General features: G+C 42.8%; 1 protein-coding gene across 8 annotated transcripts in view; it reads left to right on the top strand.

Moving 5' to 3' along the window:
* The window catches only part of fmnl2a (formin-like 2a), a 50,578-nt gene extending 34,744 nt beyond the window's left edge, over positions 1 to 15,834 (top strand). For 2 of the 8 annotated variants that reach the window (XM_006788558.3, XM_087830226.1), the window contains 20 exons: positions 561 to 654; positions 1,857 to 1,931; positions 3,176 to 3,286; positions 3,551 to 3,700; positions 4,019 to 4,120; positions 4,270 to 4,591; positions 4,685 to 4,876; positions 6,456 to 6,476; positions 7,336 to 7,460; positions 7,553 to 7,755; positions 7,883 to 8,117; positions 8,218 to 8,286; positions 8,375 to 8,455; positions 8,541 to 8,670; positions 9,701 to 9,864; positions 10,016 to 10,117; positions 10,246 to 10,341; positions 10,769 to 10,892; positions 11,909 to 12,028; positions 13,958 to 15,834. In XM_006788558.3, the coding sequence (XP_006788621.1) occupies positions 561 to 654; positions 1,857 to 1,931; positions 3,176 to 3,286; positions 3,551 to 3,700; positions 4,019 to 4,120; positions 4,270 to 4,591; positions 4,685 to 4,876; positions 6,456 to 6,476; positions 7,336 to 7,460; positions 7,553 to 7,755; positions 7,883 to 8,117; positions 8,218 to 8,286; positions 8,375 to 8,455; positions 8,541 to 8,670; positions 9,701 to 9,864; positions 10,016 to 10,117; positions 10,246 to 10,341; positions 10,769 to 10,892; positions 11,909 to 12,000 (2,488 nt within the window). In that variant the 3' untranslated portion in view covers positions 12,001 to 12,028; positions 13,958 to 15,834. The other 6 variants (XM_035906853.2, XM_035906854.2, XM_087830224.1 and 3 more) reach the window with 6 other exon arrangements.
* Positions 15,835 to 16,435: the final 601 nt, after the last annotated feature.

Genomic DNA, 16,435 nt, shown 5'->3' with positions numbered 1-16,435 from the left:
CGCTGGCACAGTCCACCACACTGGCAGCTGCTCACTGAGACGGCTACGAGGAGCACTCTGTGTGTGTGTGTGTGTGTGTGTGGTCGTGTGTGTGTGTGTGTGTGTGTGTTCGTGTTTTCACTTCATGCCCCAGGGTTTAAGGATTTTCTCAAAAGTGGATGTGGAACCACTTCGCATCACCTGTCACATTTCGTCTCATCCAGACATAGAAATCCCGCGTGAATGAACTGGAGACGGGATGAGCTGGCACTTTCAGTGTCTGTGCACTTTAATAAACTCACATGAATCAGGCCAAGAAGTATTCATTTTTTTATACCTGCCCTTTAACCCCCCTTTAACTCTGGGCTTTTGACTCTTAAGAGGTTAAACCAATGAATACACAATGAAAATTTGTTTTGCTGTGACAGTGGTTGCTGTTTATGATCTGTCCTATGCAGACGTTTCAGTAGCGAGATGATCCGAAATTACACAGGTTTCCGCTTTGTTTCCTCTGCGATTATCTCCTGCTTTTCTGTTCATTCATTAATTATTCCTGACATCATTTTCTCCCTGTTTTTCAGAACCAAAGCTCTGGTCTTGGAGCTCCTGGCGGCGGTTTGCCTCGTGAGAGGAGGCCACGAAATTATTCTCTCTGCGTTCGACAACTTTAAGGAGGTATGAGCTGCAAAGATGGTTCGGAGGAGACGAATATGTCATTCCATTTTGCTTCAAACAGTGACTCAGCCCTGGAGGAATGCTCGTCTGGCAGTTGTGAGGCCGGCATATTCCTCGTTGCTTCAAAGGGATAGCGTCTAGGAATTAATTCTGTTAGTCAACAGATTACAGACACCAGTTTAGCTGCGTCGCATAGGACGACCCACACAGCCGCAAGTGATAACAGTTATATGCGTGTTAACTGGATTTGGCAGTGGCTTCAAAGCTCAGAAAAGCAGTGAGTTAGTTGTAACAGATAGCCCTGCCTGACCTCTGCCTGTCTGGATGAGGAATTCTGGCTTCTGGAGAAAGAAGTGGGAGGTTTGTGATGGAGAGAGCGCTAACAGCAGCCCCATTTTGTAGCATACGGCCCGCAAACATGGGCTGACTGCAGTTAATGTAATATTTACACTCCCTGAATGAAATATTGAGCGTTGCTCTCAGCGGCATTGGCATTAATGGGAGATTAAGGCATAGAGAGAACATTGCCCGTCTAATGAGACGAAGTTTGAGAAAGCATTTGGATAATGTGAGTGCAGGAAGCACGGCGGCATGTTTTTCTATTCTGGTGGAGGCAGGGTTTAGTTGTTCTTTTCTTTTTTTTCCTTTTAGATGAAAAGTGACACTGTCGACCATAATGTGAGATCTATTTTTCTGAGTAACTTAGATATGTTGCTGAATGATGGGGGCTGCAGGCTAAAGCTCATTGCATTGCATCCCTCTTTTTTTTCCTTCTTCCCTTCCTTCTCAATTCTTTAACATCCTCTGTCTGCCTTATTGACATCCACATGAACTCCCTGAACTGCACAGCATCTCTCTACTCCCTCTTTTTTATCTCCCAAATTCCACTCTAAACACGCTTTAACATACTGCGAGTAACATTGAAAACAGATGCACGGTGCAAACTGTAGCTGAAATAAAATAAAAGAATGATCCTGCAGCAGTTCATAAAAACGTATCTTATTAATTATCGCTTTGATAACAGCTTTCTCTGAGATCATAGGAAGCTGTAAAGTATTTCGCAGCTTACATCAGTAGTTTTTTAAAGGTTTTTACCACATATTGACACATGATGAGGTGCAATTCCTGGCTAAATCCCTGGCTTTGTTTCTCCAGCTGGTCTGAAACAAATGAAGTAAATCAATGTGTGGTTTTCTTTGCAGGTGTGTATGGAGGAGCAGCGATTCGAGAAGCTAATGGAGTACTTCAAGAATGAGGACAACAACATTGACTTCATGGTCAGCCCACGCACAGTTGTGATGACTGTTAATTGTGCTGCAATCCCCAAAAACCCTTTCTGTGAAGCCGAATAATTTTTTTAGTGTCAAAAGTTCAGAGAAAATGATGTGAACTGTAATGTGTGGGCAGAAGAGGTTAGAAACAGGTCCTCATATACCTGTCTAAACCCCAATCGAACTTAAATGGTAAACATACTTGTACCTAAATGAGCTCTTTATACAACTGTTTTCTATGTCCGATTCTTTTCTTTTTAGCATTCACACACACATTCGCACTCAGTGAACACATCGAGAGCAGATCAGTGTCTGGTATCTTCCTCAAGATTACTTTGACATGCAGACTGGGGCAGCCAGGAATTAAACCACCAACCTTTCGATTGGTAGATGACCTGCCCTGCCTCTACCAGGAGGTAGAGCAGGAGTTCAGTGTAAAAAATTAATAAACTGTTCCTCCAGTTTTGTGATATGCAGTACTATCAGTTTCTGTGCAAGGTCACTGCATAAGCTACAGATGTGTGTTGCAGTGGATCAAACCTGAGGATCCCTAAGCAAAGACTTCTGTTTTTCCAAGGCTCAGCAGTGTTAATTAATCTGACAGAAAAGACTTAAGAACATCGATGGACATGCCACCTTATGCTTGATTTTATACGTCACACCTCTGTGAATCCATTCTAATTAATCTGAGTGAAAACCAACAGAGGCTGTGCTTGAATAGTGCTTCACTTTGAACAAGTTTCCCTTGCAGTCCTCCCGATAGGCAGTCGTCACCTGACAGCAGCTCTGAAGCGAACAGACTGCTTTCTCACACTGGGGCAGCTGAGCTTGTTGTAGGATGTTCATGAAGCCCATTTTAGCGTTGGGAAGCGCACGTGTGTGCATTAGAAACCGTGAGTAGATCCCCCTTGATCTGTTTATGCAAGCTCCCATAAAGCAGGCAGTAGTGTTGAACTGGCAGATTTTGTTCACCTGTTTTTTCAGATCCTTTTAATCTGCCAGATAAGCTACCCTGCCAGCTAAGCGAGCAAAATAATAAGGATTTATATACCCGAGACATAATAAAAGGCAACATATATTATATATGAGCATAAAAACCAAATTGTGGAAGTAGCAAACTGGTGTATAAAAACAAACTTGTTGCACACTGATCTATAAACGTGTTTTACAGTCCTATAAACAGTGTAATATAGAAAATGTATATGCAGTGAACTCTCTTCCCCTAACCGTTCCTACCTGCCATTCCCCAGGTGGCGTGCATGCAGTTCATCAACATCGTCGTGCACTCAGTGGAGGACATGAACTTCAGAGTTCATCTACAGTACGACTTCACCAAGCTGTGTTTGGACGACTACTTAGATGTGAGTTGAGACATAATGCTGCAGGAAAATGGCTAGACAGACATTCTTCTGAACACTCACAGTCCAGAGGATAGGCTGTCATTACAGTGCCCCTGAGACAGCAACCACAGTCAATAATGGCTTTTCCATTACTTCAGAAACAGTGGTCAGCTTTGTAGTTCTTTGTCTCCTGACTTTCTGCAGAAAGATCGATGTTATCCCAATGCTGTGAGCTGCAATCAAACTACAGCTCCTCTTCCCTAACTTGTTGTATCTGCTCTGCAGAAACTAAAGCACACAGAGAGTGATAAGCTGCAGGTCCAGATCCAGGCTTACTTGGATAATGTGTTTGACGTGGGAGCGCTGCTGGAGGATGCGGAGACCAAAAATGCTGCCTTGGAGCGGGTGGAGGAGCTGGAGGAGAACATATCACATGTGAGAACCCTCTAGTGTTGGTTGTACTCTTTGACTTGAGGCGAAGTTGCCGTTTTGATCTTATTTCTCTTGCAGCAGTCTGAATATTAACAATAGGAAGTTGATGGAATAGCAACTTGATATGGTGCAAAGGGTTTTCTTTTTGAAAGATGCAGAACTTTTAGGCCCTGACAGATCATTTTTAATCCAGATACATGAAAATATGAAACCCTCGTAGTGCCTCAGTATATTTCTGTGCTACCATGTTGATTCGAATGGTGTCTCTTCAGTTAGTTCACAACACTCTGCAATCTTTTCTCCCTGATACTGTTCCCATAGATGACAGAGAAGCTGCAGGACATGGAGAATGAGGCCATGGCCAAAATTGTAGAGCTGGAGAAGCAGCTGATGCAAAGGAACAAGGAGCTGGAATCCATCAGGGTCAGACCCGCTTTCTCTACCTTGACATCAGTTCTTCAACTTGGTGATAGCTAGTTAAGCCAATGGCAGAAAAAAATGTAAAATATTGCCACACGTATTTTTCTGTTCTTCTCATTTGTTCCTTTTTTCTGTTTCCCTGTACCACACAGGAAGTCTATAAAGATGCCAGCTCGCAGGTGCACTCGCTGCGACAGATGTTGAAGGAGAAGGACGAGGCCATCCAGCGACAAAGTAAACTCGAGAAGAAGATCCACGAGCTGGAGAAGCAGGGCACCATCAAGATCCACAAGAAAGGAGACGGAGACATCTCAATCCTAACGTCGCCGCCCTCTGCTACGGAGGGCTCGCCGGGCGCCGTGATCGGCGGAAACGGTGTAGCTGTCAGTCCAAACCATGTTGCACTTATGGCGGGCACACCTGTTCCACCTCCACCGCCTCCTCCGCCCCCGCCGCTTCCGATGAACGGCACACGTAAGTTTAATATTAGCTCAGAATTATTAGCTGGAGAAAACCGAGGCGATAACAGCGGGTCAGCCTGAACTGTTTTTCTTACCCCTCTCCCAGTGTCAAACGGACCAACGTCAACAATTCCAGCAGCAGCTCCCCCGCCTCCGCCACCACCCCCTCCGCCTCCCCCACCACCCCCAGGAATGCCTACAGAGACGTCAGCCCCTCTCCCTCCTCCGCCTCCTCCAGTGGCCCCCCCACTGCCCGGCTGTGGGACTCCCACCGTTATCATGAACTCTGGGTTAGCAGGTAAGGTCATCAAATCAACGGAGTCAATGTTCTTTAATGCACTGTGAAAACGTGTAGAATAGGGATTATGCACAATTTGTTCATATAGGATAATACGAGAGGTGATGTTTATGTGGCTCTGCTTTAGCACTGCTTTTGATTTGCTTTAGTACAGGTTTGCTACACAAACTTCTGGAATATTACATAACAGCGGCTAATGTACTCAGCTGCTTCTAGTTTACCTTGAGGCTATCTGATACATGCCGCTGCTTCACAGTAAAGACCTTGTGTTCAGTGTTCACTCTCATACAGACTCAAACAAGCTAGCTTCAATTCACAGTTCACGGTTTGCAATCCTCTGCAACCTCTACTCGCCTTGCAGTGGCGGCGCAGGAGTCTCAGGGTGTCACTGCGGCTTAATTGCTAATTAATGGGTGAGGGAGTTTGGGTAAAGGCGAGCCTGAGGCTGGCTTTTGAGACGGCACCACTTCTTGCCTTCGTGCATTCTGGGAGATAAGTCTTTGTAGCTGAGATTATTAAGAATTTTTTAAAAATAAAACCAAGGTTTCGTCAAACTAGGCTTGACTCAGGTTGTGACATTAAAGTTTTGAGCTTTAGATTTAGCTAAAAATCAGCTGGTTCATTTTTTCTTTTTTGTTTAATGAGCTGCTCTGAGCTACTTTTTAATCAAAACCTCCCCCTGCGATCCATAAAGTGCACAGAAATCACTGCATATGGAGTCGTATGGTGATTACTTTAAATGCAAAGAAAAACCACAGCAAGTTTGAACAATTTAGCAAGTGGGAAAACTTTGGTTGCTTAAAGATGTATTTTAGCCCTAAAGGAACTTTTGCCTCTTACTTTGTGCCAGTTTTTTTAACATTTTTTATTACCAGTCACTTACAAGTGTTTCCTAGGACTGGCTGAATTCTTCAGCTCCGTATGATCTTAACAATCCTGTTACCGATGTGTCTCCTTTGCATTAAATTGTGGGGTTTGTACCGATTCTCCTGTAAAACCCCTTTTCTTAATAAGTATTACTTTCAGCAGTGTCACTCTTACATTGTGGTCAAGAGTTATGTCAGGAAGGGCATCTGGCGTAAGACTAAACACGCCAAATCGTCTGCTGTGGTGACCTCTTGGGAGATAAACAAGCAGCTGAAAGGACCACCAGATACTGCTGGGAGGCTTTTTACTGTAGAGCTGCTGCCAGTTTGTGATGTACCGAGTTAGCCAATAGCCACTGATTGGCCTCACTTTAGTTGGTGGGCTCAAACAGAATATTAAAAAATGGCAATCAGATAAATAGAAAGACAGGAACATATATATTATATATTTGTTTTCCCACACCACAATACACGTTCAGACTTATTTTACTAGGATTGCTCTGCTCAGTGGATTAGTATTGATAAGTGACCCTTTTGTGACTTGATGACTAAGTTCCGTCACTAATCAGCTCTTACTGTAATTAGATGGGGGTAAATATTTCCCCCTTGGAGAGCAGTTTCTATATTGTACTGTGTGATTTGAGATGTGCATTAATTCTCACTAACCCTCCTTTTTATTTGTCTTATAATTGTTTCCTTTTTTTGCCGACCAGAGGGACCCATCAAACTCTTCTGTAGGTTATGCTTGTCGTGTTTGCTGTTTTGTCCCCACCCCTCCCCTCTAGTGTCCCACATTTCACTTCCCCAGTTAAAAACACAAATCTGTTTGCTGTATTCATGCCGTATTTCCACATTTCTCAAACACTTTCTGTCTTCTTTCACCATTTTCATTAACGTGTGCTTGCCAACATGCTATATAAAGCAACACATCCCCAAACTAGTTTTCCCTTGAAAAACACAGCAATCTCTACATTTCTGTAGTATTACTCCAGTGTTTGTTTAAGTGTTTATTTGAATGAAATCTGGCAACATCAGAAAGAGTTGAGTGCATGCTGAGGCACAGTGACCTGCTGTGGCATGCAGATGATTAAAGCGATAGGCGCCGTGCATACTGGAATGCTGTTTACCTTTCCCATGACAGCCTTATCTTATTTGTCCCTGCTGACACCTTGTCCGTGTGGGGAATCAGGGCACCATGTCAATGTTCAGCTTCAATGAAGCAGCAGTGGTGGCTACAAATAGCTACAATCTGTCCAATAAATAGTTTGTCATCAGGCTTACTGCATACACTGTTTACTTAACAGGTACAGAAAGCTAAGAAGCTTTGCTCTATTTGGGGAAAAAATACATACAAGGCAGCGTAGTTTCTGTTTTATTTTGAAGGGCTTACAGAAAGCATTTAGTTAATGTAAATAACACAAAGTGGGACTTTGTTTTTAGAGATTAGACAGATATGGCATCTAGCTACCCAGAGAGTCATATCCATGTGTGTTACCAGTCCCAGGTACTTGTCTACCCTTTCACCTGCATGCTTATGTGAACTGTTGATTGTAGATAGACACCCTGTGCTAACTTGTCTGTATTCTGTTTAAGCTGTTAAGATCAAGAAACCCATAAAGACCAAGTTCCGTATGCCCGTCTTCAACTGGGTGGCCCTGAAACCAAACCAGATCAACGGGACTGTTTTCAATGAGATTGATGATGAGAGGATACTGGAGGTAACGCTCTCTGCTGATTCAGAGGTTACGCATCCGTTTCCTGCCTATATCCCAGGAAAATGAATCATGAATTGACTGCTGTTGCTTTTTAGGACCTGAATGTTGATGAGTTCGAGGAGATGTTTAAGACGAAAGCCCAGGGCCCGCCCATTGACCTCACTGCAAGCAAGCAGAAGGTCATCCAGAAGGGACCCAACAAGGTGGCTTTGCTGGACTCCAACAGGGCAAAGAACCTGGCCATCACGCTGAGGAAAGTGGGCAAGACACCCGAGGAGATCTGCAAAGCCATTCAACTGTAAGCCTTCAACTGGTGTTCCTGCATGCAGTCTGTTTTCCTCAACTCACATGGCTGTATGCCTGTTTTTCTTATAAAATAGACTAATGGTTCATAACACGTGTCCTTGTGACTCCTCATCGTCCAGGTTTGATTTACGGACTCTGCCGGTGGACTTCGTGGAGTGTCTAATGCGCTTCCAGCCCACGGAGAACGAGATTAAAGTCCTGCGACAGTTCGAGAAGGAGCGCAAGCCTCTCGAAAGCTTGACGGATGAGGACCGCTTCATGATGCAGTTCAGTAAGATCGAGAGGCTCATGCAGAAGATGACCATCATGGCCTTCATCGGCAACTTCGCCGAAAGCGTGCAGATGCTTACACCGGTGAATAACGACGCTACGTTGTCATTCTTAATGTTTTTATGCTGCAAGCTTAGAAAGCAACAGCGCTGTGCTGGATTTGATGTCTCATTCTCACCCACAGCAACTGCATGCAGTCATTGCAGCATCTGTGTCCATCAAGTCATCACAGAAACTGAAGAAGATTTTAGAGGTAACAGAACATTTGCGTCCCTTATGACGCATCGTGTCAAATGCATGCGTGATTTCCTTTTTCATTCTTGTTTGCTCCTGTCCTGCAGATTATCTTAGCTCTTGGAAACTACATGAACAGCAGCAAAAGAGGAGCGGTGTATGGGTTCAAGCTGCAGAGTTTAGACTTGGTAAGTTGGATTTTGTTACCTTTTAGCAAAACTTTAAAGACTTTTAGAAAATGTTTCAACATGTCTGTTTTTTCTTTCTTTGCAGCTACTTGATACCAAGTCTACAGACCGGAAACAAACATTATTACACTACATAGCCAATGTGGTTAAAGAGAAATACACACAAGTTTCCCTTTTCTACAATGAGATGCACTATGTGGAGAAAGCTGCAGCAGGTGAGTCGTACAGTGAAGTTAAGTTGGGCGGAAGTGAACAGCACATAATCTGACTGCGTCTGTCAGTGAGAGACAGAGACAGAATTTTATCATGTTTCTCTTGGAATAAACTCCAGAGTTTAATTGTGTATTTCTTTCTCTAGCCGGCGGTGCAATTTATCCATCTAGATTATTGCAGTGTGAGTTGCCAACCTGTGCAGATGTGAGTTGTAGTCTGTTTTAGGGTGAAAGGCACCATGCATAGGTCAGCTGTCTATGATAGGGTGATTCACACATATGGACAATTTAGAATAGAGACAAGTGTAACAGGAGTAAAGGTAGTGAAGGTACATGAGTTTAAATATCTGGGGTCCACCATGTAAAGTAACAGACAGTGCACACGAGAGGTGAAGAAGGGTGCAGGCAGGGTGGAGCAGGTGGAAACGAGTGTCAGATGGATGGCAGGATGAGTAAAAGGAGCAGTTTACAAGATGGTAGTGAGACCCGCTGTTATGTACGGTTTAGAGATGGTGGCACTGACAAAAGCAGAGCGCAAGATGTTAAGATTTTCAGTGGGAGTGACCACCAGGATGGATGAGATTAAAAATGAGTACGGGACAGGGCTGAGATGGTTTGGACATGTGCAGAGGAGGGAGAATGGATATAAAGTACAAACCATGTTGAATATGGAGCTACCAGGCAGGAGGGAAAGGGGAAGATCGCAGAGCAGATTCATGGATGTAGTGAAGGAGGGACATGCAGAGGGTTAGTGTGACAGTGGAGGATGGGAGGATTAGGGTGAGATGATCCACTGTGGCGACCGCTAAAGGGAGCAGTTGGAAGAAGAAGTTAATCTACTCCATGCATGTATCTGACTGTGAGAGTAAGGGAATAGAAATGTAGAAAGCTAGACAACTCATGCCACAACAATCTAGATGCTCAAACTGCACTACAGCGCACAGGAGAACAATGTGATTTTGATCCAGAAGATGCGACACACTTTACATGTACAGGTTTGTGTCATGTAAGCTAAACTTCTCTGTGTTCACAGTGTCGCTGGAGAACGTCCTGCTGGATGTTAAGGAGCTTCAGAGAGGCATGGAGCTGACCAAAAGAGAATACAGCATGCATGGCCACAACACCATGCTCAAAGAGTTCATTGCACACAATGAGAGCAAGCTAAAGAAGCTGCAGGATGATGCCAAGATCGCACAGGTAAAAGGGTGATTCGTGGCTCGCTGTCAGACACTGGAGCATGTATTTGCATGCAAACGTGATTGGTCCACATACAGTGCAGGCAATGAGTCTGTGTTACTTAATTTGACAGATATCTGTGCCTTTTGCTCTTGTTTTTGCTTTTTTTAAGGATGCTTTTGATGAGGTGGTGAAATTCTTCGGCGAGAACGCCAAAACCACACCGCCATCAGTCTTCTTCCCTGTGTTTGTGCGATTTGTTAAGGCCTACAGGGTGAGTTGGATATTAGCCTCACACATTGGACAGAAACAGACAAAACACACGCTTCTCTCCATGATAAATAGTAGTCTTCACTTCATTTAATTGAATTGAATTTGAACATGAATGCGAAATCTTCTCAGCAAGCGGAGGAGGACAATGAGCAAAGGAAAAGACAGGAGCAGATTATGCTGGAAAAACTTATGGAGCAAGAAGCCATGATGGAGGAAGACCAGAAGGTAAGCACCCCACCTCCCACCCTCCTTTCCCAGCTCTCCAACTACCCTTTTCTACTTATCCCCAACCCCCTACTTTCTAGGACAGGAGTCTACAGAGGATCACAATGACCAGAAGGTAAGACAGCTCCACTTCCTCCCCTTCCGCTTCATCCTAATTTCCTCCAGACTCTTGATCACAGGATTAGTTGAGTGCCGACTGCCTGCTGGGCGCGCTTGTATCTAGTTCTGAACTCTTACGCCCTGCTGAGTCACATCGCATCAACTCAGAATCTGCGATTATACGACTTGAACGGTTCAATTAACTCACACATGCCTGAATGAACCGAGGCATTTTTTGAGCTGAAACAAATTACAAGTGGGAGAATCCTTTGTCGATGATATTTTACTTACTGGCCGTAACACTTTTATGTGCCTGTGTCTTCCTCAGTCTCCATCCCATAAGAGCAAGAGGCAGCAGCAAGAGTTGATCCAGGAGCTCAGAAGGAAACAGGTGAAAGACAGTCGCCACGTCTACGAAGGCAAAGACGGAGCGATCGAGGACATCATTACGGGTAACGTCCCCCGGATCACGTGGCTACAGTCTGTGGCTAAACTCATATTTACACACATCCACACACACACACTTGGTGCCCTGCATGAAGGTCCTTTTCTGCTATAAAAGCAGTCATTAACAGAAGGATTCAAAACTAACACAATGACTTTGGTCAGGTGCTTGAGAACCAAAGGTAATACCTGACTAGTCCAAACATGCACTGACGGCAATCTGTTCAACTCAAATGTGTCTCACCGTGGCTTATCTGCTTTGTCTTTGCTTTGTAACACCATCTGTACATAGGCAAGCTCGGATATGACTATCTCCAGCACTAAAAACTTAGGGATGAAATTCACCCTTTGTTTACTGAGGGGAGATAAAACTTGAGTAAACTTGAGCAACTGAGTGTATTAACTCAGTTCAGTACCTAAGTAAGCTTCAGTGTATTTTTTTAGGCACTCTGTAGCTTTTATTATAGTCTTTGTATCGCTTAAACGAGGCCTCATTGAACCTCTTCAGTTCAGTTTAACGCCAACCTCCCTTTAAGCCATCTCTCTACTGATTGGCTGCTCCTGGCAAACAGAAGTTCTGAGAAGAAACAATAAAAGATTAACTTTAAGTATTTAGTTTTATCGTTTATGTTTAATTGAATTTTAGAGAGAAATGTTAGATAGTTTCTACAGAATGTAGCTACTTTTATAAAAATACAAAACATCTAATGGATTGTAACAGTAACAACCCAGGGTTTAAAGATGAAGTGGTGACAGTTGGCTCATTATCAAAGAGCTATAACAGTAAAATGTTACTGATGTTTCCTTAACAGTATAACCTTGATATCATCTGTTTTTGGGAGAATTTGGCTGTAGAATTCGCTCTGTGACCTTCTTTAAAAAAGACTTCGCCTTTGCATCGAGATGCTGTTGTTGGGTATTTGCTTAGTGCTAACCAGTGCTAAACCCCTGTAGGAGTCTGCTTTTCTTACATTGTATTTGTCTTGTTTTGTCTTGGCTGTTGTCCCTGTCGTTTCCAATGCAGTGCTGAAGACCGTGCCCTTTACCGCCCGCACAGCCAAGCGTGGCTCTCGGTTCTTCTGCGAGTCCGCTCTCAATGAGGAGTACCATTACTAAGCTTGTAGAACTCTCTATCTTCTCAAAGGTTGCTGGAAACAAACAGTTCTCTTCTTGGTGTCCTTCTCTCCTTCCTCCTCTGCATGCCTTCCCCCACCCCCCACGATTCTCCTTTAACAGTTATGCTCACCTCTCACACCTCGGACCTGTGCATGTGCACTGTGACAAGCCCTGGAGACACGCCCGAGTGCGGGTGTTGTGTTTCTTATTTTGTTTTTTGTCTTTTTCAAAACAATTCTCCCTCTCCCCACGTGTGTTCATATTTTCTCCCTCACTGACCATCATAAGGTGCTGGGGTAACAGTTTTCTTTCCACAAATGCATGGAGTGTGACACCCACATTGATCATCATTGTTTTATCAAATCCAGCAAACCATAATGTCACAGAGAGAGCAGTTTCCAATCTGGACATTAAGAGTGCTGAGAAGTAAAGAAACACCGTTAAGCTGGCTGCTGCCATCTAGTGGCCAAGACTCAAAAACAATTACTGAGCTAGGAATTACATACTTAAAAAGTTTTTCTCTTCTTAGCCTCTAATTCGGTCACCATGACATTAACATGTCGCACTACATCTTGCAATATACAAGCTAAGGTCATTAACTTCACGGCAGGTATGATGTAGAAGTGTCTGTGGCATTATACCTTGCTTTTTTTGTGTGTGTTTTCAAAGAGTGTTTTCATTCAAAACTCATGTTTGTTCACTATCACATGTCTTTATCACATGTTCATAGTTGTGTGCATGCTGATTGCTTCATCCCTGCTGCTTGCTCATACTGCACCCCCTGCTCTCCCAGTTAGTCCATGTGCCACGCTCGCTCTGCCGCCCGCTCTGGGTCACTTCTCGGTGACTCGGTCAGGCTCGTTGCTATTCTGCATGGTGTGTGCATATAGATCATCTGGTGCATTTCAGGAGTTTGTGTGTGCTACTAACATGCAACCAGGTTGCTTCACTGAAGGTTTTGAGGTGTTTGAGTCACTGGTTGTCAGTGTTTTTCCCTGGCTGCATGCATGCTTCAGTGTTTTGTTTTTTTAAGTTTTTTTGGTGGTGATGAATTGTATTGGTTTCAGTTTACAGTTGTGCTGCACAGAAAGGTAGAAATGGGCTCTCTTCCATCTTGCTGGTAGCCACTTTGCAAAGCAGTCTGGGTCTAGTAACAAGGAGAAAGAAAAAGCTTTTATCCTTCTCTCCACTCCCTCCTCCCTCCTCTGCCAGTTGAAACAGTTAACAACCTCTAGCTCTGTCCTCTCTCGTGTCCTTACCCAGCTCTAGCTTTTCTACATCCAGCCTACTGCCACACCGCTTGGCTCTTGCAGCGCTCTTTTAGCAAAGCCAGTGTGAATTGTTTGGCTGACGTGCACCGGTCAGCCTCCTTCTCCATTTTTAACCTTCATTTTGTCTTCTTTTCATCTAGCCCTAAAGAAGAATAATATTACTAAATTTCCCAATGTCTACTCGAGGGTAAGGAACTCCTCCAGTAGCACCCCTGTAGTGGATGTGCCCCAAACCTGGCAAGCATCTCTTTATTACCTCAGTTTCTGTCATACTTCTTTCATTTCAAGTCCACTCATCATTGACCTACTTCTGTTCATCGATGTAGTCATTAATGCTCCTTTGTAGCAGGAAATTTCTGTGTGTAGTGATTAGCACATAACCTTACTCTCCTCACTTGTCGCTTTGGCTTTATTGTAGAGAAAATATACATTTTCATGCATTCACAATATGCATGAGAGATTTCTTAGATTTTTGGCAGAGGTTTTTAAAAACAATTCAGTGGACTGACTCATGTTTAAAAACCAAAGACAGGTTGTTTGGCTGTTGTTTGTGTAGACATCACACTGCTTTGAAAGACAGGCTGCCAGCACTGTGAACATGTGAGCTCATCAAAACACCCCGATGAAGATGCCTGACACCATCTTTTTTTTCCATGCCCATCCCCAACCCTTCTTTTCTCTCTCAGATTTGAGGAATCAGCCTTACAGGAGAGCGGACGCTGTACGGAGGAGTGTCAGGAGACGCTTTGATGATCAGAACCTGCGGCCGGTCAACAATGGCGACGTAGTCATGTGATGAGGGAATAGTGCATGTGCTAGGGGGAAGGGAGAAAGGTATTGGGGGGGTAGAGAGAGAGAGAAAGAGAGTAAGGAGTGACAAAGAGATCGAAGTAGAGTGAAGGATGACGCGTGAAAGTCAGGTGTTTGTAGCAACATGTGAGATGATTATGTATATATATTACATAAGAATACTCAATATTCCACATCTGTGCTATAGTATTAGCAGCATTTCACTATGAAGGACTGGGACACGTATGGGACTGAATTTAAAGTGTCTGAAAGGTTGATTTAAAAACCTTTGACGAGCCAAGTGCCTGAATTTTATTGTTGTTGTTTTTTTGTGGTTTCACGTCACGTTGCTGTGTTTGCCTAATGACTGTTCTTAATAATCCCACTCTGAGCAATACAACGTGACCTGGCTTTAATTTTTCAGATGTGTATAACTGGACATGCGGTGGCCTTAAGAGCCACGTGAAATGGCGTTACGTGGGGAAAGATGATGTAGAATGTACAGGACGGGTTCTCTTTTTAGCTGTTACAAATATTATTGTTACGGCCCTTTAGTCCGCTCCTCTAACAACATGAACATGCTCAACCTGCACTTTTTAAAAAAAATGTTTTTACATCTCATGAGGGTTTCTCAAATTATTAAAGGGCTGTTAATGTGGTATGAACTCTATATTTGTACTAAAGCAACTATAAAGGTAAATAAAGACCAGTTTAATGTGAATTCTGTTTATAGCAGGTATCTCCATACTGATTCTTCTGTCACGTCTTATTACGAGTGATCAGTGAGGGCTGAATTTGTAGCTTCTAATCCATTAAAAAACAACTTATTTTCAAGTTGTGCATATCTGTAGCTGCACAGCTGGTTTTGTGGAAGGAATTGTGCAGAGCAAGAAAACCGAATACCTTTTCTATCGAGGGTAAAAACTGCACGCAAGATGCAAAACTTTACTGGATGATCTCATTGTCAGAACTGGATATAACTAAGCGTCGTGCTTCTGTGAGCGTTTTACAGGCTAACAACATTCCAGGTCACCGAGTCTACTCGCTTTACTGTAATTTTAATGTATAGTATTTAACCACTTAAAAGATTCATTTAAGCTTATGTCGTCATCTAATGTGTGTTTTAAAACTGGGCAAAGCAAAAGTATACAAAATAAAAGTTTCCTAAATGTACAGATATTTTGCTACAAACTGTTTTTTTCCTTTTTTTTTTTTTTTTTACCTAATTCACATCACCAGATGGTTAATATTGTACATATTGTTAAAACAGAAGTTTTCCCTGCCTTGTGCTATACAACTTGAATGTTATTTTAACTTAGTTTTTCCCCCCATTTTTGTATATTTAATAAAACCAAATTCAGCCAGAAATCTACAGTAGTGTGTTTGATCATCTTTTACTGTTATGCAGAAGGCAGTGGGGTCACGCACTTTACCTGTTAGGGTGTCAGAGGTGCATTTAAAAACAAAGAAAGTCTGGAAAAGTTTCTGATGTGCAGATGTTTATACACGCCAACTTAATGGCTACACTAACAATCAAAAGTAGTTCTGTTCATTGTCTCCACTGAAGCATGTGACGCCATCGGCTCCTTTTCTTTGAACTTCTCTGTCTGTGGCAGCGTAACTTCTCGAACTGGATATTACCAGCATGCTTTTATCTTGGACATTCACCAGAAATGTATTTTAGGCAGTTTGTGCTTATAACAAAATAACAATTTTTAAATTAGGTGATGAGATTTTCAATATGTTCAAATAAACTATTTACATTAAATATAAAGTTCTTTACTCTCTGTGATTTGTTGTCTGATTCTTGTTAAAACGATGAAAATATAAGGACGTGAGTGAAGATGCATTCATTTAGCTTTAGTTTTTTTGCTAAGAGCAGAACCTCGCATTGAAAAGCTAACCAGTGTTTCTCCATTTGTTCTATTTAAGCAATGTCACTTCAACCTTATTTTATGTGTTTAAACTGTAAGTAGTTACAGTCCATACACAGTGTTTGTCTGACTTATTCATATTTAGGACATTGACTGAATATTAACCAGTAGTAAAGCACGCCATAACTGAACCACAATGCAAACTCTGTCCCTTAAAATAAGCAGAAAGATTAAGTGGTTATGACTGCATTTGTGTTAGTAAAGTGTTACCAATAACTAGCAATAGATGTAATTTTCTTAATCCATTCACCAGAAACAGTGTTTCCGCAACACAAGGAGTTAATATTCACCCACTTAATGTTTGCCCAATATCAATATTGGACCACTTGTTTCCCAGAATTAAAAAACACTACAAATCACTGAGACGACATTAGACAGCATAGGTGTTCCTAATAAACCACCAATGGCATCACCCATTAGTCTTCTTTGTTGGCTATTTGT

Source organism: Neolamprologus brichardi, chromosome 16 (assembly GCF_056152115.1).
Source record: "Neolamprologus brichardi isolate AB-2024 chromosome 16, ASM5615211v1, whole genome shotgun sequence".
Lineage (NCBI taxonomy): Eukaryota > Metazoa > Chordata > Actinopteri > Cichliformes > Cichlidae > Neolamprologus > Neolamprologus brichardi.
Note: the sequence above shows the minus strand (reverse complement) of the source record. Positions and strands in the feature narration are given on the sequence as shown.